Here is a 27,383-nt window from a genome sequence, read left to right as displayed (position 1 = left end):
CTCTTTGGATTTCCAGGAATGATTCCAGTGTTCATCATACTCAGATATCTGCAACTGTGCAGTTTAGGGAACTGCTTGATTTGAGTACATAAAATGTGTGGTGCAAGATTACATGGCCCTGTGTACTGTCATGTTCCAAATGAATCATCCTGAAAATAACCACTAGGAAAACTGGCACCCTCAGCCGGTTTTCCTAGTGGTTTTCCTAGCGGTTGCCAGTGATGTCCAATAGCTTTCGGGCCACTGCAGCACCTCTGCTGGAGTCGTCAGAGGTGATTTGCTAAACCATGCCTTAAACTGTACAGGCACTTTGCTGGTTCTACCTCATTGCAGCATAGAGTCAATTCTAGACCTCAAGGATTAATCTGCAATATGTGGTGGGGTGTGGCAAAGTGCATGGAGAAACATGTTTTAAAACAGAGGGTTAGATTCCATTATCATCTGCTAACTTCCAGTTCTAAGATTGTAATTGCACCAAGGGTTGTATTCATCATATGGCTAAGGGGATCCTTTCAAGGGGAAGCATTTCTGTTTGTCCGACAGAGCAGCCTCCCCTCCCCTCTCCTTCTCCCCACATTCTGTTCTGGCTGTTTCCCTGAACCTGTGGAGCAAATTTGGGTAGAGGACACAGGGGGGAGAAAGAGGGGAAGTCCCGTTGCACTAGGGGTAATCTCTGCCCTGGCTTCCACTAGCACAACAAATTAGTTGACTGTGACCCCAAGCTTCTCACAGATGCAGGATGGATTAGAGTTTTCCCCATAGGCTCTGTCAGCTCATGCTCCACCCTCTATTGAGTTATTTCTTCATTGGACACTCAAATTCACCAATTCCATCATTCATTGGTATGGAGCCCAAGCCAAAGTAAGGCCAGTTACTACAACCTTTACAGTGTGATTGTGACCGGGAAGGCAAATCATGTGGGAAGCTGCTTCTGTGATAAACCTGTGTGCTTCAGGCTGATTGTAAACATACCAGTAAAGCCCAGTAAGACAGTGGGGACAACCCAGCTGAAGTTAAGCAATTTTAAAGCCCCACTGATTGAAGGGGCAGAGTTTTGAGCATGTGCATATAATTCTTTCATTGAAATCAAGATTTTACAATACCTGCCTGTGGTTGGATCGTGTCCACTGATTCCAACTGAGTGCTTCAGTTGCCTGTGATTTTTATTGCTAAAAGATAACTTTGTCATCAAGTGCAAAATATCTTATAGATATGAATATAAACTGGGCGGAAAAGCTGGATGTAAGTTGTTGGGTTTTTCCCTATCAAATTTAGTACAGAGAAGAGGGGAATAGATATGCATGTGCAGTCTGTGTGAAGTTTGTACCCTTCAGCCTCAGACCCAGCAGCTAATGGAGGGGCAAATTTTAATCTGAGATCAAAGCTGTGCAGTATGGTCCTACGCGTATTTACCGTACTTAGAACTGAATCCCATTGAGTTCAATGGGGCTTAGCCCTTGCAAGTGTGGTAGTTGATCAGTTCTCTCATTAAACTTACAGCCTTCCTTTAGTGTGCCATTTGTATCTGCTGAAACATTTCTAAGGCTGCAATCCTAGGCATACCTTCTTGAGAGTAAGTCTTACTGAACTCAATGGGACTTGCTTCCAAGGAAACCTCTGCAGAATTGGGATGCAAAGTAGGCCAGAAACAACAAAGATGGGAAATGTCTGCAGGAAAATCAGGGAATCCTCACTGACATCTGTTATTTTAAGATAGGGATTTGTAGTTTATTTTTTTTCTTTTAAGAACAATGTGCATCAGCCGTAAGTCAGACAGCAAAATCCTTCCAACATAAACCCTTTTCGGAAGCAGAAATATAGCTAGAGATAAGATCTTCAGCTCTTGCAGAAATAAAGCTCACCTCCAAATCAAATCATATCTCAACAAACCTAGGTGAATGCTGTTAAAAAATAAAACCTTTAATGGTGGAAATTATATTCATGGATGGGTTACACTGTTAAAGGCTTCTCAGAACTTTCCTTGCCTGCTTTCGGAGGGAGGGAGGGAGGGAGGGAGGGAGGGAGGGAAGGAAGGAAGGAAGGAAGGAAGGAAGGAGAAAGAAAGAAAGAAAGAAAGAAAGAAAGAAAGAAAGAAAGAAAGAAAACTGTAGCAGAGGGATTACATATGGATGCTATATGATGATGTACAAATGGAAGTGTGTTATTACATTTTGGATTCTAATAAACTCCATGTGGGTTCTATCCAACTAAAGGATGCTCAGAATAAACAAATTCAAGTTGGTGGGTGAAAGTCAGTCATGTCCATGATCTGCTCTGAGTGGGACTAGCGTTGGATACAACCCTATGTATCTTAGGGTTCATAGATTGTTTTCGCAATACAGTGGTACCTCAGTTTATGAACTTAATCTGTTCCAGAAGTCTGTTCTTAAACGGAAACCATTCTTAAACCAAGGCGCGCTTTCCCTAATGAGGCCTCCCGCCGCCGCTGCCCTTCCACCGTTTGGATTCTGTTCTTAGACCGAGGTAAAGTTCGCAAACCGGGACCCTACTTCCAATTTTGCAGAGTTTGTAAACCAAATAGTTTATAAACAGGGCTGTTCTTAAGCCGAGGTACCACTGTATAGCGATATATTCAGCCTCAGTGGTTTCATCTGCATGGTGTTTCCTGTGCTTTAATGTGACGTGATTTGAGTTGTTCTCCTGTAGGAGGCATTTTGATTGGGTAACATCCTCTCTCTTTCTCTCTTTCTCTCTTTCTCATTCTTCTGACTCCTCCCACCAGATTATTGACAGCGAGAATGAAGCGCTGCTGGCGGCTCTCACCGAGACACTGGATGACATCCAGGGAGAGGACATGGGCCTGGCCGCCTTCAGACCTATGGACGAGGGGGACATGCCCAACAGCGGCTGCACGTCACTCACCCCCTCTCCCAAACCTGCCGCCCCTCTCCCGAGGGGGCCTCCTCTGGCCCCAGAGGTTGATGAGCTGTCTCTAGTAAGAACCCACTTCCTACTGTTTAAGGTGGATTTGGATGCGCCTCTGATAAGCCGGCTGCATGGGTATGATAGGAAGCAAAGGTCTGAATTTTTTCATTATAGGCTTACAATTATAACAATACAAAAAGCATATACCTGTTATTGTATACGTATACATGTGCTGCACCATTGCTCTCACTCCATTGCCATCCTCATGGGGGAAAGGGTGTGACTGTTGCGGGGAGGGGGAATCGAGTGCGGGTCAGGCGTGTGAATGGCATCAGATGCATTCCAGAGCTGCAATCATCTTTAAACAAGCCCCACTCCAGTGGTGCCTCATTGTCTGCTGTTTCTTTCTCTTTTTTGATATATCTCATTTCCCAACATTCCCCCCCTCCCCGTTCCTCCTCGCCCACTCCCACCCTCCACTCTCTGTGCCGCCAAGTCTCCCAAGTGCCGATCCCTCGCATGATCAGAGGCGTGAGAAAAGCTCCCTCCCTGCTATGAGGTTGGCTAGTGTCGCTGATCTGCTGTATCCCCTTATGGTCAGGGCTGAATGTATCTGCATCACCTTGCTGAAGCTTAGGCAGGTCTGGGTCTTGTCAGTGCCTGCGGCGGGGGGGGGGGGGGACACACAAAGACAACACTCCGTGGCTGGGTTGCCCTGTGTTCCGTAATAGAAGAACACGAGAAAATGAGCAAATAAATTAGTATTTATTTGCTTTAAAAACCAAGAAGCAGTATTGTGCATCATGGTATCCTGAATAAACTTATGGAAAAGAAATCTCTGCATGTATAGCAAATTGAAAGCTTAGCCCAGGTTTTCTAAATAAATAACAGAAAACCTGGAGTCTATGACCACTATGCATTATGCAAATCAAGCAGACTGCTTATTTTTCCTTTGGCGTAATTTTATTCTGCTTTGGCTAGGAACTAGGACTACCACCACCCCTACCCAGCCAACAACCAGAAGTTTAGTTATTTCCCACACTTTTGAGATTTCATCTGGTATTGCCCACACACTTTCAAGAACGTGAAGCTTGCCTTTACACTGCAGAGGAAAGCCAAATTCTGTGCCTAGAACCATATTCCAAATTCTGTGCCTAGAACCATATTCCAGCCCCTGCCCTGCTCTCTGCTCCCTTGAGGATACACAGAAGTGAAGAATGCACAACGCCCTTTCTGTGACTCCTGGATTTTGGGGGCTTGATGAAGCTTGAAGTTCTAGCTATTCTGAGTTCTCTGTGGTTTCTCTCAGAGATCCCTTCTTAGCAAACTTGCAAGGAGTGGTGGAAGGGGAAGAGGGCACTGTGGATGGCGTCTTCACGGAGAATGTCACATTTTCATAACCTGTTTTCACTTGGCACATGCCTAGACCTGGAGGCTACAGAGCCTTCGACCCTCCACCCTTCTATTACTTGGCCATGCTCTAAATCATCCTACAAGAGTGTTGGTTTTAGAGGACTCTGTATGTTCCCACAGGCTCCTGCCTATCATTCTATATTCCCCCTCCTCTCCCCTCCCTTATCTGTCATTAATGAATGTCATGATTTCTAAAAGTGTTCTGGCGGCATCTAGTGGTGAAATATATGGCATTTTCACTTCACACAAAAGTGTGCATGTGTGTGGGTGTATAATATTTATATATTTATAGATATATATATATATCACACAAATCCATATGTGTATATATAGGATGTATACGTTGCAAGGGAGAAGGAAATAAACTTTTCATTTATATATATTAGATGTATATATTATATCACACAGACATCAGAAATTTTCACTTAATATTGTGATGGAGAAAGCAGGCATTTGACCGTGGGAACTGACTGATTGAATCTCCATCGTACGTTTAATTGTTAAAGAGCTTTTTTGAGTTTCCAGACTGCCTTTGAAGATTTCCCCCGACTGCCACGTTCCCACAAGAGTCAAATCTGGCATTAATGTTAACGGATCCCATGTTGCCTTCAGTGTGAGAGTGTGGAATGTGAAACCTCGCCTCCCCCCTTTTTTAAAAAAACAAAACTGAAATATTCTAACCATGTAATCAGGAACATTTGGGTCATGATACCAGATACCCCAAGATAATTTTTCAGTCTGCTGTTTTGGCCTTAACTTCCTTGATGGGATTAAAATAGCACTTGTCCCAAAGTTCATATTTATAAAAAAATAAAAAATAAAAAGAACCTTGTAAATACTTGGCATTTGGACAGAATGTGCATCTTCAAAAGACTTGGCGAGCTGATCAATCAATCAATCAATCAATCAATCAATCAATCGAAGGCCATGTTGGAATGTTACATCCCACTGATTGATTTTCAGGCGCTGATGCACTTGCTTCCTTGGCACAAATTGGATGCCCATAAAAAATACTGTATATCACAAGTTAGGGTTTAAAGGGTGGGTGGGAATTAACCTCACTATCTAGAAGCCAGTTCAACAACACCCATGATTCTTCAAACTGCAAAGAGCTATCTCTCTCTCCCCCTCCAACTTTTCACTTAAAGGAGCCTGGAGTGGAGGTGCCTGAATCTCTGCTGCCAATATTCTTAAAGCACCATGAAGGCAGCATGCTTGCAGAATCCCGGACCTGCCTATTTTCACATACACACACAAACACACACACACGTCTTCCTCTGTACCTAGGGGGTTTCTGCCATCGAGGGACACTTACTCCACACATGGTGTCCTACCGTTTAATTATGGCAACAGAATGTTCATTTTGCACAATCAGACTTGATTTGATTATTCAGTGCTAAGACAGGTCTGGTCCTCCTTAGAGGAGGTGACAGAGGTAGCAGCAGTTGGCAGAGCAGCACCACACAACTGACTTCCTGACACTGAGCTAAGATGGAGAGGGGCAGGCAGGGCGGGCAGAGTTCAGCATGGTGTAGGCATGGTGGCTGGAGCATCAGATTGGCTCCCGCCACTGCACCCACACCACTCAGCTCTCTGTGCCCTCCTCCCTCCCTCCCCCCCCCCATGGTAAGCAGCAGTGACATTAGTCATTGCCTGTGCCACCCTGCCAACCACTGCTGGTAGTAAGTGGCACACACCTTGGTTTCCCTGGAAGATACTCCAGAGACGTTAAGGAGGAGTGCCCAGAGAAGGATTGTGAAATGTTTTGTATAACATGTGATGAGTATTGTTGATAAGCGATTGTCCCTCCCATATGCAGTAACTTTTAATACCTGCAGCCAAAGAGCTCTCCAGAAAGATGTTTGGGTTTTTTTTGCAAAAATGATTTGTTTATTGTGCGGCTCTTTCTGGAATTCTTCATATGCTTTATAATTGCTACATGAACAGCACCTCCATGTAGGAAAATAGCACAAAACCTGCAGGCAGATCCTCATGTGTGATGGTCATGCATGCAGGCTTTTTCGCTGCACGTAGCTATGAATGAATTTTTGTCATCACCTTGATGAGCTTTAACAACAAGGCAGTGAGCCTCCATGGATCTGGGTCTTGGTAAGTATCCAATGCTAGTTGGAACTGCAAGCCAGACCCAACTCAGGAGGCAATAAATTTGGAAATGGTCTTTTCCAAGCCCCTGTTGGCTTTCAGTCTCAGCGTGTGTTGGAGCCTCCCCATGACCCTGATTCATGTGACTCTTCGAACATCTGTGACTGCCATAACTCATGTTGTGGGGGGCGGGGGCTGAATCTCCACTCCAACTGCTTAGAGGAGAGCAGGAGGGTTGACCTGGGATAATTTAAGCAGACGTGGCTGTTCATTTATGTAGGAATTCCGACTCTTTCTTTCACCGCTTCCCTTTCCAGCTGAAGAAGTTGCTCCTTTCTCCATCCAATGTGCCTCCAAGCTATGAGGTTCAGAGAGAGGGGAGCACATGGCGTCAAGGAACTCCCAAATCCAGACCCCAGCGACCCTGTACAAAGGTATTGTTTGCCTTAGCAACCCTAACCTTTGCCCTAAGATAGCACACTGCACTATATTTACCCAAGATTAAATCCAAGTTGTACATTACAGCTCACCTCCCATTTTAAACAGAAGAAGTATGGTCTAGGAAGGCCTAGTAAGCACTGGCACACTCCCATCAGTATTGTTAGAAGTGTTTTGTAAATTTTTATTTGTTTGTTAAATGACTGCTGTCTTGCCTCTCCTCAAAACACTTGAGGTTGCTTGTAGTAACGGCTTAACTTCACCAATAAAACCAGAAAGTGGTGACAATGTTTTCACCAACAAAAAAAGTTGTAGCAGGCAAAAATAGTTCCCATGGCCACTCTTATCAGTGTAATCATGGTGATGTCTACTCAGAAAGTGGGATTTACTTCCAGATGAGTGTATATAGGACTGCAGCCTTAATCAGCTCACAACCTTTCCTGAATAAGCCCGGGGTTGGTTGTGTGCCAGGAAGTGAGCAGTGAGGTAGACAAGCAGGCCTTTTGTGCAACCAAGGTGCCACAGTCAAAAAGGCCCTCTTGTGCATGTTTGGCCACAGTGCTTCAAGCACATCAGAGCCTCCGTCGATCATTTAATTGAGATGCATTCAGAAGTTGGGGCTTGAAAGCCCATGACATGCTGCCCAAAGTGAGGGTGGCATTGATTTCCCATTGAATGCATGTGGAACTTGGGCTGAGATGGCCGTGACCTATGTGTGTCATCAGAGCAGTTAGAACTAACGGCAGCTGTTGGGGCAGTGGCACCAGAGGGCCAGCAGGTGACTCAGTTGCATCTTGCACTACCTGGAGCATCCAAGTGAGCCATTGGTGTAGCCCTAATTAGGGTGCAGGATGGGACCCTGGCCTAGCTAAGCAAGATCTTTGCTTACTACTTTAAGCAAAAACAAGGCATCTTGGTCATGTTGACTTAAATCTGGTTTTTTACTGTCACTGTTGTCCTTTAAAATTGAGGTGGTACCCTGGATCTTCAAATCTTTATTATTTAGCCAAAGGTCATCCATTGACAGGCCATCATGCATTTTTATGCAGTCCCTTGTGAACATACCAAATGTTAATCAAGGGGTGGTTTAAAAAAGCTTGCCCTAGTCTCACTCATAGAGATTTTATTTTTCTTTCTAAATTTATCAAGAGGCAAGGGATTTTTTTAAAAAAAAACTTTTCGTTATTTATATCTCTCTGTGGGGATTTGAAGAAAGCAGCTAGGGCAGCTAGATGCAAAAGAAATCTGGGCTCCTGTGCCCTTTAATGGTGGTGTTGGAGAGGGAATTTCAGCCAGTGTAGTTTGTCGTGCACATTTATGGATGTTGCAGGAGCCCTGTCCTCTCGCATCAGGCCACACTGTAGTAGTGCCCTAGCTACGGTGTCCAGGCTGACATGCTCCATAAACTGTGAGACCAGTACTGGCAGGTGGAATCCACTGTATTGTACGGTTTGTCTACCCTTGAGGAATTTGGGTTGCGTAGCAGGAATAAAGAGCCGTGAATACAGAAGCTGGCCATACCTGGGTTAAAGGAGAGATGAGAGAGAAAAAACAGGACACTGGTAGTGATATCAGAGTGAGCCTTCTCAAAACAAGAAGACTTTCATCTGTGTGCCCTTTGGAGTGCGGTGTACAAAGAGCCTCTTTATTTTCCCCAGAATCCCTTCGTCTTTAAATTTTGTCATGATGATCTTTCCCCTCTTCTCTCTCACTCTCATCCTTGACCCCAAATTAGAATGGAGCTTCCCAGCAGCTGACTGAATTGACTTTAGCTGGGCAAAGAGCTACATGTAAAGTTGCAGAACCAGTCCAGTCATTTAAACTAATCCCCTGAAATCCACACAAGATGCCATTAAAGATTTTCCACTTGGGTGATGGAAATTGTGCAGTGCATTAGGCAAGTGGATTTAGATTGCATGGGAAAGGCAGGGCTAAGTGGGGAGGGGGGGGTGGAGAAAGAGAGAGACAGTGACCCTTCCATGCCAACTGGAAGAAAGGGGAAGCAAATCAATACTATTTGCCACATACAGCAGCTAGAAAGAAATTTGATGCAAGGGGTGTGAAGAATCCCTTTGATCTCTCTTGCTCTGTGTAGTTCTTGAAAGGAGCTGTTGAAAGTGTACATACATCCTCTCCTTTCTCATCTCTCCTGCCCAGTTCTTTAAACCCTGCATTAGCTTCCAGCAGCTTCCCCAAATCTTCATTTGATTTCTCCTACCCAGGGCATTCACTAAGGAACAAGGCTCTGCATCTCAACAGGTTACATCCCTCCTATTCTTCTGTTATACTTACACATACACAAACATAGGAGGATAAGGATGGAATCAATTTAAACTTCCACCCAGCTTTTACTGTTTCTCTTCAAGTTGTGCACAGATGACTCTTATATGTGATTCTTAAAGAACGGGCATGTCCTCCCATTACTTAGCTTGTGTACATATGCCATAGGCTTTGTGCTGAGAGATAGCAGAGATCCATGCATAGGTAGATAAGTTTTCATCATCCATTTTCTTCTCTGATTCAGGCAGGGCAAGGGCCTATTTGACCATGGTGGTAACAAATTCTCCCCTCATTATTAGTGGTGTCAAAGGTATCATCTGATAAATGCCCACAGTATTTGCTCAGTCAGCTTAACAGGAATTGAAGCACAGGGCAGAGTGAGGCTTGTATTAAGCATCAACCTTTACTGGAAAGTAGTATTGGTGCTTGCTACCAAAAAACTGACTGCTGAGGAAGAAGAAGAAGACGACAAATACAGTTTAGTGGCTTGGATGCAAGGCCCTTCATTTACTACCTTAGAATCTGACACGAAAAAGCCAGATTCTGCAAGTTCTCTGAAAGTAGATGAGAACAAATAAGTTACACAAAGAGTAACTTAGAAACAAATAAGTTACACAAAGAGTAGTTGCTTTATAAAATTAAATCAGACAGATCCTAGAGGCATTAATGAAATGTAACTGATAAATTACCAGGGTAACCACAGAAAAGGCTGAATAGTTCTTCATATACAGTAGATTATTGATTCCATAAAATCTTCTGGGGTGTAAACATTTCTACAGAAATCTGCTGCAGTTTCTTACTGTAACCACCAAACATGGAATGTGATGAGGAGATGAGGACTCTGTATATGATGTGGCTGGGAAGAAACTCATTCTTGGTTAGCCTAACTTCCTTTTCCCTCTGCTCTTGAAGGTGGACGGTGTCCGAGACCGAAAGCCGAGTTTTCTCCAGGCTCAGAGCCGGAGCTGCACCGAGCTTCATAAGCACCTCACCTCCATCACTGCCCACTGCCCACACACAAAGGACAACTGGCCACCGGATGAGTGCCACAGTGGCGGCACGGAGTCCCAGAGATACTGTGCCCACCATGGAGAGGACAGCGACTCTGGTGAAGAGTTGCTGCCCTGCGGCAACATGGCAGCGACTCCGCCGTCTTCCTCCGAGGAAGGCACTGGAGAGAAGGAGCTGCACGCTACTGTGGAGCTCATCCGCTACATGCACACTTACTGCCTTCCCCCCAGAAAGCTGCCCCCCACAGACCTTGCCGATGCGAGACACCAGCATTTCCACAGCCCCTCCAAGAGGGCCAAGCCGGATTGCCCCCTGCAGCGGCCTCCGCTCTGCAGCAAGGACAGTTGCCCGCCCAGCTCTTGGCACCTCTCAGCGGGCTGCAAGCAGCCCAGAGCCCCCGCAGCCAGTTTCTCTATCCTGAAGGAGCTGCTTGCCAGGGACCTCCCGTGTGATGTGAGCAAGCCATACCGGTTGGCCAAGCCTGCATACGCCTCCTTGACCAGGTTGCAGCCACCCAAGGCTCCGGGAGCTCCTCCGCCCGAGGCTGCTGGGGGATCCACAGAGGCGGGCAAGTCCGGGGGCAGAATGCCACCAGAGGTGAAAACGGAGCCCAGGCAGGGCCCCAAAGCGGAGCCCGAGGTCAAGGAAGAGACCGGCAGCCCTGCGGAGGAGGAGGAGGACTGTGCAAAGCGGCCCCAGCTGGCCTTTGGGAAGGCAGGCCGCAAACAGGAGAGCTTTATTTATGCCGTGCGGCGCTCCAAAAGACTCAACCCTGAGCTCAGTCTCTGGCTTTCATTCCTTGACGACTCTCCCCCTGATCCGGCCACACCCCCTCAAAACAAAGTGGCCTCCCCAGAACTGTCCCTGTGCTCCTCCACTCTGCAGAACTTTGACAGGGAAGCACCAGCAGCAGAGGTCGAAGTGAGTGGTGCAGGAGAGGCAGAGGACAGGTATCAGAGTCTCCCGATGGAGCTGCAAACCCCCTCACCAGAGAGCTCCGGGGAGAGCGAAGCATGTGAGATCAGCGAGAGCCAGTGCTGCGCCCTTTTGCATCAGACAGGTACCCTAAGTAAGAGTCTGGACGTATGGGGAACATGGGAAGGGACATAGGAAGCTGCCTTATACTGAGCCAGACCAATGGGCCATGCAGCTCAGGGTTGTCCACAGGGTCTGGCAGTGGCTCTCCAGGTCTTTCCCAGGCCTGCTTGGAGATACTGTGGGTTGGCTCCTTCTGCAAGCAAGGGACATGCTCTTCGGTTGAGCTCTGGCCCTTCCTGTAAGGGGAAGGCTCGTGCTTTGAGTCAAACACAGGGAACATATCCTGTAAAAGCTCATTGAGCACGGAGAGGATGGGTTGTGGCAAAGGAGGAATTCAGTGCAGTGGACGCTCGGGATGCAAACGTGATCTGTGCGGGATGCAAGTTTGCAACCCACAGCATTCCGGAATCCGGGTTTCAGCAGGTCCGTAACCTGAAAAAAACACAACCTGAAACGTCTGTAACCCGAGGTATGACTGTACTGGCAAAGTTTGATTGGAATATCTTTAGAAGTTACACACACTCTGTGGAGGGACTCAGACTGTCAGGGCTGCAGAGGACACTAGAACTCTGAGCTTCCAGCTTCTTACAACCCAGGTGACTAAGGAGCAAACCAGGCGTGGTGTGAGAAACCCAGGATCAGACCCTTAGTGTCTCTCCTTTTACATCTTAAAACAAGAGTAGAGAGTCCTGAACTGGATCAGAGCTTCAGTATTGGGTGGTGGTGGGGGAATCCTTTTCCCTGTGGCAATTCTCTAATTTAACTCTTTCCTCCTCCCCCCCCCCCAACGGCTGCTATTGATTATTGAGGGCAGGGGTTAAAGGCAGGCATTACAGGCCTCTCTCTTTTTCCCAATAGCAGCTTGTGGGGAGGGCAGATTTAAATCAGGGAAACTGCACAAGCAGGTAGGACTAATTCCTGCTTTCCCAGCCCTGCAACCCTGATCCAATTATCTCCCTGCTGCTTTTTAAGTGTTAAAAAAAAAAGATGTCAGATTCAGAAGATCCAATCTTGCTTTGTTTGATCTTAATCTGCTTTCTCACGAGCAACCTAGTCCAGTTCAAAGGCACGGATGTGGCTCACTGAGTCATTCTGCTTTTTCCTGTTTGTTTTTCTTTCAGAAGCACCAAGGTGTCTGTCGCTGCCCTTGGCAACAACGTAAGTGAAATACCAAAAATACATATTATTAGTGGAGGACGATAGCCTCAGGTGTCAGGAACCTGGCACATGGCTGTCTCAGAACTTTGCTGCCCTTCTTCTTCTTTGGCAATCCCTTGTAGCCGAGTAAGATGGTCTTCCATAAACATAGTTTTAACAATGAGTCCGTAAGTGACTGTGGAGGCCAATTCTGGATTCACACGTCCTTCCACAGTGGGGACATTGGTTTCCGGGCGGGAGTTGATCACGGTGTGGGTTTGCCAAGCATGCCTTCCTCTTAGCATGTTTCTCCCTTGTGCCCTAATGCATGCATGAAAATATAACATAATTGTGTGCAAATAAGTCCACAAATGGTATTTGCCCATATACACTTTTTACTAGCATATGCTGGTCATTTGTGACACTGTAGTAGCCTATAAGGGTGGTCATGGGGAGCAGTTTCCTTCTAGCTTGCAAAAATTTCACTTCATAGTTACCTGGAACTATTCCCTACTCTCTGGTCCTTACCAGTTGCATGGCCATTTAGAAACCTGTTGACATGGCAACTGACCCTTAAAGGTTTGGCCAGAGTCACTTTATCTTTACAGCTTCCTTGTTTCTGGTTTAGTATGTGAATTGTGATGTCTCCATCTTTAACATATACCTTATCTCTTCCATGACCTCTACACTCTCCTTTTCTCCTCCTCTTTAGAGAACCAACATTTGGAAAGCGCAATTTCGAGCAAGTTCTGACCGTAGAGCTGTGTGGCACTGCAGGTAAGGGTGGAATTTGCTTTAAGAGTCTGCCACATCCTGCAACATGTGAAGAGAAGGTGGGCCAGTGCCAAGGACCTCATGGTCAGCTAGTGACTTCAGGATGTTAATTCTGCATAAAGCCATTGACTTGAAGGAAAGGGACCCCCTTCATCTGAAATGGCAGCTATCTAACATAAGTGCCTGTGTCCTCACTGCTATTACCATTTCCCCAAGACAAGAAGCTAGCTGTAAACAGAAGTGCAGCTGGCCCAGAATCAATTATGCAGCAGGGTTTCCCAAACTTGGGTCTCCAGCTGGTTTTGGATTATAATTCCCATCATCCTGGACCACTTGTACTGCTAGCTAGGGTTGATGGGAGTTGTAGTCCAGCAACAGCTGGAGACCCACGTTTGGGAAGCTCTGGTTTGACAGATGTGGCGGTGTACAATGAGGGAACAAGTCTAACTCCCCTTGTCAAGGCAGCTTTCTTGTTTGTTTTAACTTTCATGCTCCTGTACTGAAAGACCTTTATCCTTTTGCTTCCTTGGGGGAGATAAGGTCTCACACCACCAACTACTCCACCATACAAGCCTTCAGAGGAGGACCTGTATAAGCCAGACATTCACCAGAGGCCAGCCAAGGAGACTGCCATCATCACCAGCTCTGAGCCACAGCCAATGATGGGGGACAGGGCAGCCTCCGGGAAGAAGCAGAAGAAGCACCCGGTGCGGACAGAGCTCTACGCACACCTGAGTCGGTCCACCCCCCACCTGCCCCACCCCGAGCCACATGGGGTGCTGAAGCGCCCTTTCTCACGCTCTTTTGGCGACCACGACTATTGCCAGGTCTTGAAGCCCGAGGCCTCGCTCCAGAGGAAGGTGCTGAAATCCTGGGAGCCCCTGAGCCATATGGAAAACAAATACAAGCGGAGAGCCCCTGATGTGCACTACCAGCACGAGAGTCAGGAGGGCGTCAATGGGACCTCAGTGAAGGAGGGAAGCCAGCAGCTGAGGGACCAGGAGATCAGGGCCAGCTTGACAAAACACTTTGGCCTCTTGGACAGTGCCCTCGATGCCGGGGAGGCGGCCTTCTGCAAGACGCCTGAATATGACACCGTCTTTGAGGACAGCTGCAGTGAGATTGGTTCCCCGCTGGAGGAAGAGGAGGAGGAAGAGGAGGAGGAGGAAGAGTGCTGCACAAGTCCATTGGAATCCAAGATGTGCCCCTACAAGAACCCTCTTTCCAGGGCCAGTTTGCACTATTGCTCCCGAAGCAGGTCTGATTCTGAGTCTTCGTGCTGCAGGTCCAGGTCTCCAGCAAGCAGGTGGGCTTCTCTGCACATTTGTGACTTCACAGGGTCTTTGGCGAAAGGGCTCAGAGAGACCAGTAGTGAGCAAAATTGCAGTGGGGTGCATTGGCTGGTCTTTACCGGCTCCCTCACAAAGGTAGCTACTGCTTTACAGGTGGCCCTCTGGCAGAGGTGCTGACTTTTTGCTTATGTTTATCCAGGAGGTGCCGTGCACATCCATGCTGCTTTATAGATAATACGATTACTCTGAAAGAGACTGGGTTGGGTGGGTCTAGAAATCCCTGTGAGCGAAGTTTCACTCACAGGACCTCTCACTTACAGAAGTAGCAGAAGCCATTTTTGCCAGTTCTCCTCTGCATCCCCTGAATATCTGTTTTGGAAAGTTGGAGGACCCTCGGGAACCGCCTGGGCAGTGGCAGAAGAGACTGGAGGGAGCAATCTCCTTCCCCCTTCCATTAGCAGTTGCTGCACTAGATTGACAGCCCCTTGTGTGAATGTCTCAAGCCTTTCCCTTTGCAGAAGAAATACTCTTGATAAACGGGGGGAAAGAGGGAAGCAGCATCCAGGTGGGCAGAAATAAGTTTTAAGACCTTTTGCATCAGAAATGGAAGCCAAAGACTCAAATTGGTTGTACCTAAGCACGGAGAAGAATTTTGAAGCATATTAGGCTCTGCAAATTTATTTCTGTCCACCCTTTCCCCCCTGTATTCGATGCCTTGCCGCTTCTCCTTTTTATGCTGGATGCTGGCATTTGTCTTTGAAAGCCTGCTGTTGCAAACACAGCATTCTTTGTGCTGTGAGCCCGTCCCTGCATGCAACAAGTGTGCCTCTACTTCCTTGTGATTTCTAGCGCTCAGACCAGCCAGAGTCCATTCAGGACTAAATTCATGTGCCTTCTTGTTTATCAAACAGATATGAAAATGGCAAGCAGTGTCAAGATGGAACTGTTGGACCGATGGAGAAGAGGAGAGAAAAAGCCATTGTAAGTGACCTGTTTGCTATGTGGGGGCTTCTGTAATAAATCAAGTGGGAATTGTGCGGTTTCCAACCAGATCAGTTGACTCCCTCTTTGGAAAATTCATCTGAATTTAGGGACAAAGCAATTTTGGTTTGACTCCCACTCCAAGTAGGAGTGGCACAGTACATGTTGCAGTATCTCTTGGCCCAACACCAGTTTAAGATGATGAATTAGAAAGAAATAAAGTAAACATAACTGGCAACAGATTCAGTTCTTGACCCAGGAGAAACTTGGTGCCGAATTCATCAGCAGGCACTTACAGAGAGCAGTGGGAATTGTGATTCCATGGCAACTTTATAATGAAGCTGAAATGAGGTAAAGCTGCAGCTTTTGAAAGGGAGACATAAAATAAGATGATAAAGGGTGCACCATAGGCAAGCTAGCCATGAAGCGCTAGCAGGCAGCTACTCCTCAAAGAGCCGTTTCAGCAGATAGAATTTGTGCATTTGTTACACAACATCATGCTGCCTTGTTGTTAAAGCAGGTTGGGGGATAGGAAGAGTTCAGTCGGAAGAAGAAGAAAGAGTTGTATCAGGACAGGCCTAAGCAATTATTCTCATCCCTGAACAGGGAGAAGGCCGCGTAGTGTACATCAGAAACCTTGCCAGCAGTATGAGCTCCACTGAACTGAAGAAGCGCTTTGAGGTGTTCGGAGAGATTGTTGAGTGTTGCGTTTTGACCAGGAATAAAAGGTGGGTCAAAGCTATGCTTCCCCCTCCCTCGTTGCTAGAACCAGCAGGAACCTTTGGAGATCTAAGCACCGGGAACCTAGCCTGTCTATCCTGCGAGACATGAGATGCAGGACTTCCATCTTATTTGGGGATTGAAAGCTGGAGCGCGTTTTTTGTGGGGACGACTCTGGAGATGTCTGTTCTTTGGGAAAGTGTCTGCTGCTGTGGTACAATGGTGATCTGAAGAGATGCTGCTTCACAGGGTTTTAAAGAGACAATGCTTTCTCCAGTGTTATTTCATGGGACTATTGCCCTTTGAAATTCTTTTTATTCTAGGGATCTGCTTGATTATAAAATAACGAGTCTCCCTTTCTCCTAAATAAAGAGAGATGTGGAGGCCTATGTAATATATTTGAACTCGAGGGTTGTTAGGTTCTAATGACCTACAAAGTGTGGCATGCAAGGAGAACTAGAGGGGGGTATTCAGCTAAGCCTTACTCAGAGTAAATCTGTTGAAACTATTGGACCTCACTTAGTCATGTCCATTCATTTCAATGAGGCCAGTGTAGGCAGAGAGGCCGGTGTGGTGTAGTGGGCAGAGCACCTGGCTTCTAATCCCTGGCTAACCACGAAGGCTCACTGGGATGACCACTACCTTCCAGCTCCATCTACCTTCTTTGAGGAGAAAAGGATGTGTCCTTTGGAGGTTTACAAAAAACGTAACACAAATAAATGGCAGTAAATTGTTGCCTATGCTTAAGTTCTCCATTTTGTTTCTCAGGGGAGATAAATATGGCTTCATCACGTATCGGTGTTCAGAACATGCCGCCTTATCCTTGAAGAATGGTGCCTCGCTAAGGAAAAGAAATGAGCCCTTGTTCCAGCTGAGCTACGGTGGCTTTGGGCACTTCTTCTGGACCAGATACACCGACTTGGGTAAGCCACTCCCATGTCACTCCAAAGCGGTCCACGTCCTCCTCCATCCCTTGTTTGGGTGGTGATGATTTCTTTGCTGCACTGTCTTCCATTGTGTTTGTTATCATTTGTACATAATGCTCATTGACGGTCCAACAAATTCACTTCTATTTATTATCATTGATGGTTTGTTTAAGCTATTAGGGGGATACCTTGAGTTATTACAGAGTTGATTGGATCAACTACACACAAACATTTGATAGAGCTTCAGCTTGCTCACTTTCTCTGGCTTGTCACTATTTTGTTGTAGTGGTTTATATTCCAGTTTATAGGCCTTTTTATTTTACTGGGAGGGCCTCCAAAGCAGTATACAGCAGCTATATAATACAATAAAAGTATTTTATGTTGTATGAAAAGGCAAACCAACAAACCAACCCCAAACACATCTCAGATTAAGAATATAATAGGGAAAATAAAAAGTACCGCAATATTTAGAACCTACCTTATTTGTATTGACAAACACACAAAAACCGGCTAGGAGAACTGATGTCTTGCATTATTATAGACACTGTAAAATGTTACTCAAAATATTGGAAAAAAACATTCAAATCCTAGGAAAAAGAAGGGAAGGGACTGTGAGGGTCACATAGTCTAACCCCCTACAATGCAGGAATCTTTTGCCCATGACCCTGAGATTATGCTCCTGCTCCAACTGAGCTAACAGAATGGGAGGCAAAAATGTATTGAATTTGCAGTAATAACTAAGCTTACAAGCTATTTAACAATGAAAGAATGTAGGCTGCAACCTAACAGAACTGGAGCTTATTCATTGACTAATGGAATGGTAGAGTGCATTCATCAGGCAATCGTAGGTCCTTATACAATGTGTTATTTTAGGATTAGGAAAGACTGTATTTAATACAATAGCACAATTATATACAGAAATATATATTGTGTATGTATTTCTTATTTATCTTAATATATGTATGAAGCTGAACCTTGTATGGCGTTTTACTTTTTTAAAAAAATACTATTTTTCTAAAAAGAACACAATAAATAAACAGTGACAAAAACAAAAGTTTCAGCAGCACAAGAATGAATTGCAAAACACAATCAGCAGGAATAAATCAGGAATCGAATCTCCTATTCCTCACTTGTATTTTAAAAAAAGTATTTTTGAAAAGTTTTTTTTTAAATAAACACACATTTTGGTGTTTTGCTGAGCTGGGAATTGTAACCTGTAGGATAATTGAACTACAGTCCACGTTATTATTCCAGAAGGTGTGTATTTGACTAACCCACTTAAAAATGTGGGCCAAAGGGAATTCTCCTTCCTCCTTAGTTCTTGTTGTGTAGTAATTATGTAATTCCTCCACACCAAATATCTGAGGAATGCTAATATTAAAAAAACAAAACAAGAGAGAGAGAATGCATAGTATGGCTCTTCTCTGCCTCTTTTGGGGGGTGCTTAACAGGTTTTGCTTTTTCCTTTGACCAACATGTGTACTTCTTCTCTCCTGGCATCAGATTCCAACACAGAAGAGTCCTCCCCAGCTCTGATAAAAAGCAAATATGAGACCATGGATTTCGACAGCCTGCTGCAGGAGGCCCAGGAAAGCCTACATCGGTAACAGCCTTAACCTTTGAGGAATACCTCAATACCTCAGTCAAGGCACTTCCAATATGTTTACGTTTTCAAAGAAATGATTAAGTATACAACGAGAGAGAGAGAGAGACTGCTGTCCCTTTAAATCGATGTTTACATTGAACAAGCTGCTTCTGTCTGTGAGTCCCCATGGTGTTGATGTTCCACTGCCACACATTAGTATCTTTGCTTCTGACTGGTTGTGTTAGGATGAGCCTGCAAAAGCCTCCTGTCCCCTTCTTGTCCGGCCCCTTTCTCTGCCCCACCGTTACCCCACTTCCGCCGTGGATTTGCAGCTGTGTTCACCATAACTTTTTTTTTGTCTGTAGTGTGTGATGATGAAATTGTTAATTGTGAATAGAATCAGGATTGTAAACTAATTTTTAATAGAAGAAAGAAATATATACTTATAATGTATTTATGGCTCAGATGTACTGTAATTCAGATTTATTGTACCGCTTCCTTGATTTTTAACTATGCACTGTAATGAGGCACTTGCCTGTCAGCAGATGTGGCCCTCCCCAAAGGGTGCCCTCCAATTGGCCACTCAGTTGAAATTGGCTTCAGGCCTGTCCATGGCGAACCAAGGGGTGACCGACTGACGTTGTGCCCTTGCTATATAAGCCATTTGTTCCGTTTCGTTTGGGCTGAATTCTGGGATCACCACTGCCCTGTTTGTTGATGGCACAAGGCACATTGTGATTCCTCAGTCCAGAGCTGGCTCTGGGAGGATAGGAATGGCGTTCTCAGATGGTGCATTTTTGAGGAAGGGGAGGGAGAAAAAGGGTGCAAGGGTAGAGTGTGTTTTCCCTCTGTCCGTGATGGATTGACAGTGGTCACAAGGTAGTGAAGCCCCACCTGCCAGGGAAATGGTACGTAAGAAAAGCTCCCCTGGATCAGAACAAAGAAAAGCTTCTCTGGATCAGAACAAAGAAAAGCTTCTCTGGATCAGAACAAATGCCTATCTAGTCAAGCATTCTGTTTTGTGCCATGGGCGACTAGATTCCTAAAAGGAAATAGTCCTCTCCTTTTGATGCTCTCCAGCAATGTATGAAGGCGGTAGTCCTTTTGTTTGCTCTCCAGCAACTGTTAACTCAAGAGGCGTTTTAACTTTAAACTTGAAAGCTCCGTATAGCCATCGTGACCAGTAGTGCAGGAGCACAAGTCTACAGCAAGACTGAGAAAGTCTGAGAGCCAATCCCAGAACAATTATACCCAGAGGTTTCTTTGCATTACATCTACCATCTAATGATAGCAGCTGTAGTTTCGCGAGATCCACGTGGGAGTTTGAGGTAGAGGAATGTGGAGCAATTCATTTAAGGCCATACATGACATCACCAGTAGCCTCAGGAATAGTTTTTTACCCATCTGGTCATCTAACCAAAGCAAAATCTCCTGCCTGGTGGGCAACACCCAACAGAAAAAAAGTTCATAAGAATTCTCACACCTTGGGCTGAGTGAGTTCACAGTGCTTACAGCTGGCACATAGCACATGGCTCATCAGCTGATTGTCCCTGCTCCATTTTGAACACTACTCTCCTTATGAGTGGAATAAGCCATAAAACATAGTGTCATTGCTATGAAGCCTTGTGAAGCGACTTCCCTTCTCTCTCTTTCTCCTGCTCCCTGTCAAGAAAGGCATGGATGTCACTGCCTATTTGATGTTCCTTTTGACTTCCTCTTGGCGCAATCTTGTGCCCTCCTTTATTTCTTCCCTGGCTTCTCTCAGATTCAGAAGTTTGAGGAGTCATTACAAAGGAAGTCTTAGAGTGATTTAAGCAACTAGTTTAGGGGCTCTTTGATACGAACCGGGGTGCTGGGACAGAGGCAGTGTAGAAGCCTCTAGCTCAGAAGACCGAGTAGTGGGAAGGAGTCGCTATCTAACTTCCGCAATTGTTTCACTCAAACATTGCTCGGACTTGTCACAATATACTGTGCTAATGCCTCATGCAGTATGGCTGTTCTCATGCTATACTTGGAAGCAATGTCCAGGGACATGAGAAGCAGACCAAGAAACCAGCAGATGCATCAAGTGATAGCATTTTCAAGTGGGGACCAAATAACCTTGCTAATACCTTCATCAGCCACCATGTCTTTGGTTTATTTTTCACAAAGATCTCTGGCATTTAGCCACCCCATGTATACAGAATGCAACAACCTTAATTCGTCCAGCAGGTATTTAATCTGAATCAAAAGGAAGAAATTGCCAAAGACCTTGGCAACTGCCTGGCTTAGGTCTAACTCCTGCTTGCCTGTCTTGAGTAATTCCATTGAGCCAGTAAGGACCACATGCATCAGAAACACCATGAATGAGATCAAGGCATTAACTCATGTGTTATCCTATACTAATTATGTGATTGTTTCCGTCTTTTAATGTGGAGCTTTAATAACAACAGTGCTTATTTTATATAGTAACCGATGTCACAATTTCACGTGTTGTTGGTCAAAAAAGAAAATCATCCTCACAATATTGGCTGCTTCAATGTTGCTTGCACCACCTCCGTTCGAGAACTTACTGATGGATCGCAAGATCCTCTCATGATCAGCCCAGAGCAAAGTCTGGCCTAGACAAAGCATCTGCTGTTGACAAGTGCCTCATTGTAGCTCTGCCTTTTTCTGTCCTAGTATTTCCTCACCACAATGATGTTTACATGTGATTGCTATAGAGCTTACTGTAGAATGTACATAGCGACACATTTAGGGTGGGTAGGACTGTCCTGTCCTGTCCTGTGCTGTGCTGATGTTTTCAGAGAACAATCGAACAGAAGAAGAAGAAAAATAAGTAACCACCCCTACAACCGTTAAGTGGAATTCTTCCATCTCCTGGCTTGGTTACAAGGGTAGATCAAAGTTCACCGCTGGCTTTGGTCAGAGAGATGGAAAATGCATCAAATTTCTGAGCATGCTGAAAGTGTTGAATGCAGCTGCAGAGGAGAAGGAAGAGTCCTTCTGCTCTCCAGAAAGAGCTGCCTTCAGTGCAGTTCGCTTGCAAACATGGGTTTGTATTTAATCAGTTTTTTTTTTATTATCTCAAGTTACTTTTAAGAGGCTGGACTTACCAATGATGTTAGAGCATGCACACGCATGCTCTTTTGAGGAGGGAAGAAGGTCCTGTAACGCACATGGCCTCTCAATCCTAGATATAGGGAGAGGTGCAATAAGTGGTCTTTGTGTTGCCTGAAGCCTATAAAAATATTTATTTTAATTTTTTGTGAGAAATTTCACTAGGACTTTATGCAATATGCACACATGTGCACAAACGCACACATGTATAGGGAAAGGGTAGTGGCGGGGCATTGAGCCCCTCTGACTGCTGCTGGGTACAGAGCAGCAGCTGTAAATCCACCACTGTTGAATGTAGAGCCTGAGTGGTATGGTTTGAAAAGCACGGACATCTAATGCTGGTTGTGGCACACTAGTAACCTGTGGCTTATTTTAATGGCTATTGGAAGCACAGCTAAGTTTGTATCAGCCACAGGGATACAAACAGTGCAAAAACCCTTGGCTATCAGAAGCTTGGAAAGTTGCTCCATATGGATGGGAGAATTTTAGGCAGCAAGCCTGTATTCAGGGTATATTCCAGGAGGGTCCTCTATTTCGTAGAGCAGCAAGCTGCTGTGCTCCACATGCACTGCAAGAAGTAGTTTGAGCTGCTGCTGGTGAAAAAAACAAACCCCAAAACTCAGATCAGAATGGCACAGGAATCGGAAGGACCACTTGGAGGTCCTAGTTCATCCCCACGAATCAGAGCAGCTGGGTGGATACCTTTTTAACAGATCTACAGAACTTGTGGCTTGCCTAACTACCAGCCTGCCAGAGGCCTGGTCAGGGGTCAAAGTGTCTTGCAGGCCTCCGGAGATGGCTGGCATACTGTGATGGGCTTGGTGGGTTCCACAGTCCTGGCCTATAATACAGAATAGGCATTTTGCTCATACTGTGAGGACAGTGGTAGGGTGGCAGTCCTCCTCTGACCTCCCGCCAGCTGGGTAGCTTGCTGCTTTCAGGAGGCAGTAGTGGGGGGGGGGTCAGTGTGGTGCATAAGGGAACAAGCAAAGCCATCAGCAGTTGAGTGTCACCACCACTAGTGTGTGAGGAGCTAGTTCCATGGTGCAGTCCCTCACAAGGCTCACTTCCTCAGCCTGAAGCCCCTCACTTGTTGAGTTCAAAGCACAGTTTGGAGGTGAAAAGGGGGAAAGGAAGTTTATTCCTTATTTAGGTTGGGGGAATTAAAATGAGCTTTACACATTGCTATAGCCATCACTGCCACCAACATGTTTGGGCAGATTTAAACCTTGGTGCAGTTCAGCTCATTTTGATTTCCCAAGGTGGCCGCACGTTGAGGCTAAGAAGAGTAGCCGAGGGTCCCCTGTCCCCATTAGCTAAAGAAGGGCCTTAATTACCTTAATGGTTACTTCCTCTGCCCTGTTTAGAAAGAGCTTGGGCTCCTGTGCTTTCCGTATACTTCTGCGAAGTCTGCCTAACTTTCTCCCATATTCTTTCTCTTAATAATATGCATAAAGCCAGGGACCCCGTACCCAAGGGGTAGGCCTAGCCATAACAACGATTAGCAGCAGAAACAAACCAAGCCTTTGCAAGATCAGGTGAGAAACCAAATAAACAAATTAAAAGAATTCAATTTTCCAGGGTGTTTCGGAATAAGAGGGTGTGTTGAGAAAGGCAATCATGAGGGAGACATTTATTTTTTTAAATAAACAGAACTATCTCTATATTATATGTAGGGGTGTGCGTGTGGGTATGTGTGAGTGAAAAAGAAGTCCCTCCTGTTTTTAATTAGGAAAAATACCTTAACGATAGGAATAAGTCATAAGCCATTTCCTTGCCCTTGGTCCTTTAAATAACCATGCTTTTATGTGAAACGCAAATGGTTCCTGCTAAATTCAGCAACCAGACAAAGGAGTGAATGCAGGCATCAGAAAAAGAAGATGCGTGCAGAAGAACTGTGTTCCCAAACGTCACATTCATTGTCAGTTGATGGAAATGTTCATCCCACGTTCCCTCTCAGAGTGACTGTCTTGAGCTTTGCTACCTCCATGAAACTTTCATGTCAGCTTGGTCATGTGTTTCCGTGATTAGCATCCAATTTTCTCAGTAGCCCATGTCAAAAAGCCTTAGAGGAATCAGAGAGCAAGGACACTTTGATTTTCATTTGCCAGATGAAAATAGCAAGTCCTTAATCTGTAGCTGAGCATTTCCTCAATTTGTTCTTACAGCAGGGTAGTCTATTTGTGACACACTTTAGCAATATGAGCATTCAAAGCCTTCTGCTTTCCCATCAACGTTCTGCAAATAATTGTTTGTTTAGGCCTTGTTCTCATTTGTGTGCTTTTTGACAATTTCCCCTGGCATCATTTCCCCCACATCACTGATGCCCATGCATCATTTTAACGTGACTTTTGGCCCAACCATAACATTTTCATGTACGTATGATTGCAGGTACCTCCTTGCACTTAAGGGGGCAGTGCGCCCCCTCCCCCAAAGTAACCTGGGGGCTTATGCATTTTGCATTTTATAGCTGGAAGTCTACCGTTAATAGTGGACAACAGAAATGCACTAGAGGTGAGCACCTATGATGCTCTAACAAATTAATGTGTTGTAGGATAGATGCTACAAAAACAAGTACACAAGCATTGCTGCATGTCATGCAACTTAGGTTACAGATAGGTAGCCGTGTTGGTCTGCCATAGTCAAAACAAAAAAAATTCCTTCCAGTAGCACCTTAAAGACCAACTAAGTTAGTTCTTGGTATGAGCTTTCGTGTGCATGCACACTTCTTCATATACACTGAAACAGAAGTTACCAGACCCTTCTATATAGTAAGAAGGTGGGGAGGGGTATTACTCAGAAGGGTGGTGGGAATGGGTGATTGGCAGATGAGATATGAATGGTATAATGAGATAAGAATCCAATGTCTTTGTTCAGACCAGGTCTCTCCATGGTTTTAAGTTTGGTAATAAGTTGCAATTCAGCAGCTTCTCTTTCCAGTCTATTTCTGAAATTCCTTTGTAGTAAAACAGCTACTTTGAGATCTTGTATAGAATGTCCTGGGAGATTGAAGTGTTCTCCTACTGCTGAATTGCAACTTATTACCAAACTTAAAACCATGGAGAGACCTGGTCTGAACAAAGACATTGGATTCTTATCTCATTATACATGACAAAGCCATTTTTCACCTTCTCACCCCTTGCTTTTTCCTGTAAGACCTATTGCAGTCGTTAAGAGTCGTCAACAGGCTCATCACAGCTATCTGCCAATCACCCATTCCCACCACCCTTCTGAGTAACACCTTCTCACTATATAGAAGGGTCTGGTAACTTCTGTTTCAGTGTATCTGAAGAAGTGTGCATGCACACGAAAGCTCATACCAAGAACTAACTTAGTTGGTCTTTAAGGTGCTACTGGAAGGAATTTGTTTTGATGCAACTTAGGGACGGGATCTCTGTGACTGAGGTTATCACTAACAATCTGCAACTGAGCTTGCCACCTGACTGCAGGTGGGGGGCTCACATGGTTGAACGCATCTCCGTACGCTCCCTGCACCTGAAAAATGACCATGTCGTGGGAAAAGGTTATGTGCAGAATCTCAGTGAAAACTCGGCTATGCCCTAGTGTAAGGAGCAAGCTATCCAATCTGGTTTGGGTGAATTTATCATGGTATCCTGCTGTCACCCTAAACTTTGTGCCAGTGAGGCAGACTAAATCAAATGCATCAGCCTTACTTGGGTTCTCTGTCCTTGGAATGCATAGCACATGTCATTGATGGAGGAGCCTGTGTTGTTAGATGTTATTGGGGTACAGCTCCCATAATCCATGGCCATGGCTCATGCTGGCTGGGGCTGATGGGAGTTGGAGCCCAACAACATTCAAAAGGTCACAGGTTTCCCCAATCCATTACCTAGGCTGTGATCTAATGAGCAAATGGAGCTCAAAAAAGAGAAAGAAATAAGGTTGCTCCATAGTCTTCATTATGGCAGAATTCTGTCTTTCAAAGCTTTACACAACATTGAAGAGAATGGGTAGGCCAGTTTTCACAGAGCTTTATATGCATAAAAATGCACCTGTATTACTAGATTAGCCTACTGAATTTTTGAAGGGTCAATTTACACTGAAGGTTTTTGTCCCCCCCCCCCCCAAAAAAAAAACGTTTCCCATTTCCTCATGGAGGAAACTATGTCTGATGTGGATAGCAAGGCAAACCCCTGGAGAGTCTGGTTTTAATGCAGCCACTGGTGCTTTAGGTGGCATTATTTATTGGAAAAGTGAAAAAGAGTGAATTAATACCACTGTTTGCAGCGTGTGTTTATGAGCGTATGTGAGCCAGAGAGAGTGAAGGAGACTAAATTGATGCATTTCTTAAGAAAGGTGTAAGAATTTCACCTAAAAGAGGGGCACATTTGCTATGTTATTTATAATAAAAAACTAGATTTTACTTTTTTTGTTTTTTGAAGAGGACACTGCTAATAATTAGAAGGGGCCAATTCTGCTTCTCTTTTACATGTATTAACTAAGTGATAACTTATTTCTTGGTAAGTAAAAGCAGCAGGATTGACCCCTTTTGTAATCAATAAAATCAAGTTTTTAGTTCACTGTTTTAAAAAAAATAGTAGAAGATTTTTATATTTCACTTAATTTCCCCCCAGTTGTGTTCTGTTGTGTCCTTATTTATGTAATATACTTTAACCTTAATCGGCATAGATTCTTATGCCTTTCCTTTGTTATTGTCATTTTTTAAAAGAAATATTTCTTTCTAGTGTGATTTCAATGTCTACCTTCTAAATGAGAGAACGTTTTCTTGTATTTTTACATTGTCAGATTCTATAGTTTCGTAGATGATTTAACCAAATTGCTCAATGTATTCTCTATATCTATCTGGTAGGTATATAAAAGTTCTATTTTAAATTGTGTAAATACTTCAGAACTGGCTTCTTTTTGAAACTCCCCTGCCGTGGAGTTACTTGTTTACATCACAAAGACTGTAGAATCTCTACATTCATGTACTGTAAATAGTGAAGTGATCTGCCTATAAATAAATAAATCATAACAAATATACTATGAAGTCCAACATGTCCTGCTTGTTTGCAACTCTGTGTGGAATTGTGTGTACATTTTTGGGTGGCTTTCTGCTCCTAAATTGCACCCATGTCCTCTCTATGAATCAGTTGAAGTCTGGTGACCCTCACACCTATCGTAGGCCTTGTTTACAGCTATAGAAGACAGAGGTGTCTTCTGAAAAATGCCAGCTTATGGAACAGCTGTAGTCTTTGGTTTCTAATAGAGATCCAGATTAAGTGTCCCATGCAGAAGCTCTGACACTGCTTTGAAGAGGTCCAGCTCCGAGGGCCTTCTGGCGGTTCCCTCACTGCGAGAAGTGAGGTTACAGGGAACCAGGCAGTGGTCCTTCTCAGTAGTGACACCCGCCCTGTGGAACGCCCTCCAATCAGATGTCAAAGAAATAACTACATGACTTTTTGAAGACATCTGAAGGCAGCCCTGTTTAGGAAAGTTTTTAATGTGTGATGTTTTTTCGCTTTATTATTATTGTTGTTATTATTATTATTATTATTATTATTATTATTATTATTCTGTTGGGAGCCACCCAGAGTGTGGGTGTGGTAATAATAATAATAATAATAATAATAATAATAATAATAATAATAATAATAATATATTTATTACTATTATTAGGATGATTTTACATTATTCACATGCTTCGTTGGCAAAGATAGCACTCTGTGACAAAAGGGG

General features: G+C 44.7%; 1 protein-coding gene across 1 annotated transcript in view; it reads left to right on the top strand.

Moving 5' to 3' along the window:
- Window positions 1-26,687, top strand: part of PPARGC1B (PPARG coactivator 1 beta) — a 105,916-nt gene extending 79,229 nt beyond the window's left edge. The window contains exons 3-13 of the mRNA XM_083718915.1: window positions 2,744-2,956; window positions 6,720-6,836; window positions 10,033-11,191; window positions 12,291-12,327; window positions 13,019-13,083; window positions 13,621-14,386; window positions 15,284-15,353; window positions 15,960-16,081; window positions 16,842-16,996; window positions 18,503-24,291; window positions 25,067-26,687. Coding sequence (XP_083575041.1) covers window positions 2,744-2,956; window positions 6,720-6,836; window positions 10,033-11,191; window positions 12,291-12,327; window positions 13,019-13,083; window positions 13,621-14,386; window positions 15,284-15,353; window positions 15,960-16,081; window positions 16,842-16,996; window positions 18,503-18,606 — 2,808 coding nt within the window. The 3' untranslated portion in view covers window positions 18,607-24,291; window positions 25,067-26,687. The remainder of the gene's footprint in view (window positions 1-2,743; window positions 2,957-6,719; window positions 6,837-10,032; window positions 11,192-12,290; window positions 12,328-13,018; window positions 13,084-13,620; window positions 14,387-15,283; window positions 15,354-15,959; window positions 16,082-16,841; window positions 16,997-18,502; window positions 24,292-25,066) is intronic.
- Window positions 26,688-27,383: the final 696 nt, after the last annotated feature.

Source organism: Podarcis gaigeae (genome assembly GCF_964106915.1).
Source record: "Podarcis gaigeae genome assembly, chromosome: 2".
Classification (NCBI taxonomy): Eukaryota; Metazoa; Chordata; class Lepidosauria; order Squamata; family Lacertidae; genus Podarcis; species Podarcis gaigeae.
Note: the sequence above shows the minus strand (reverse complement) of the source record. Positions and strands in the feature narration are given on the sequence as shown.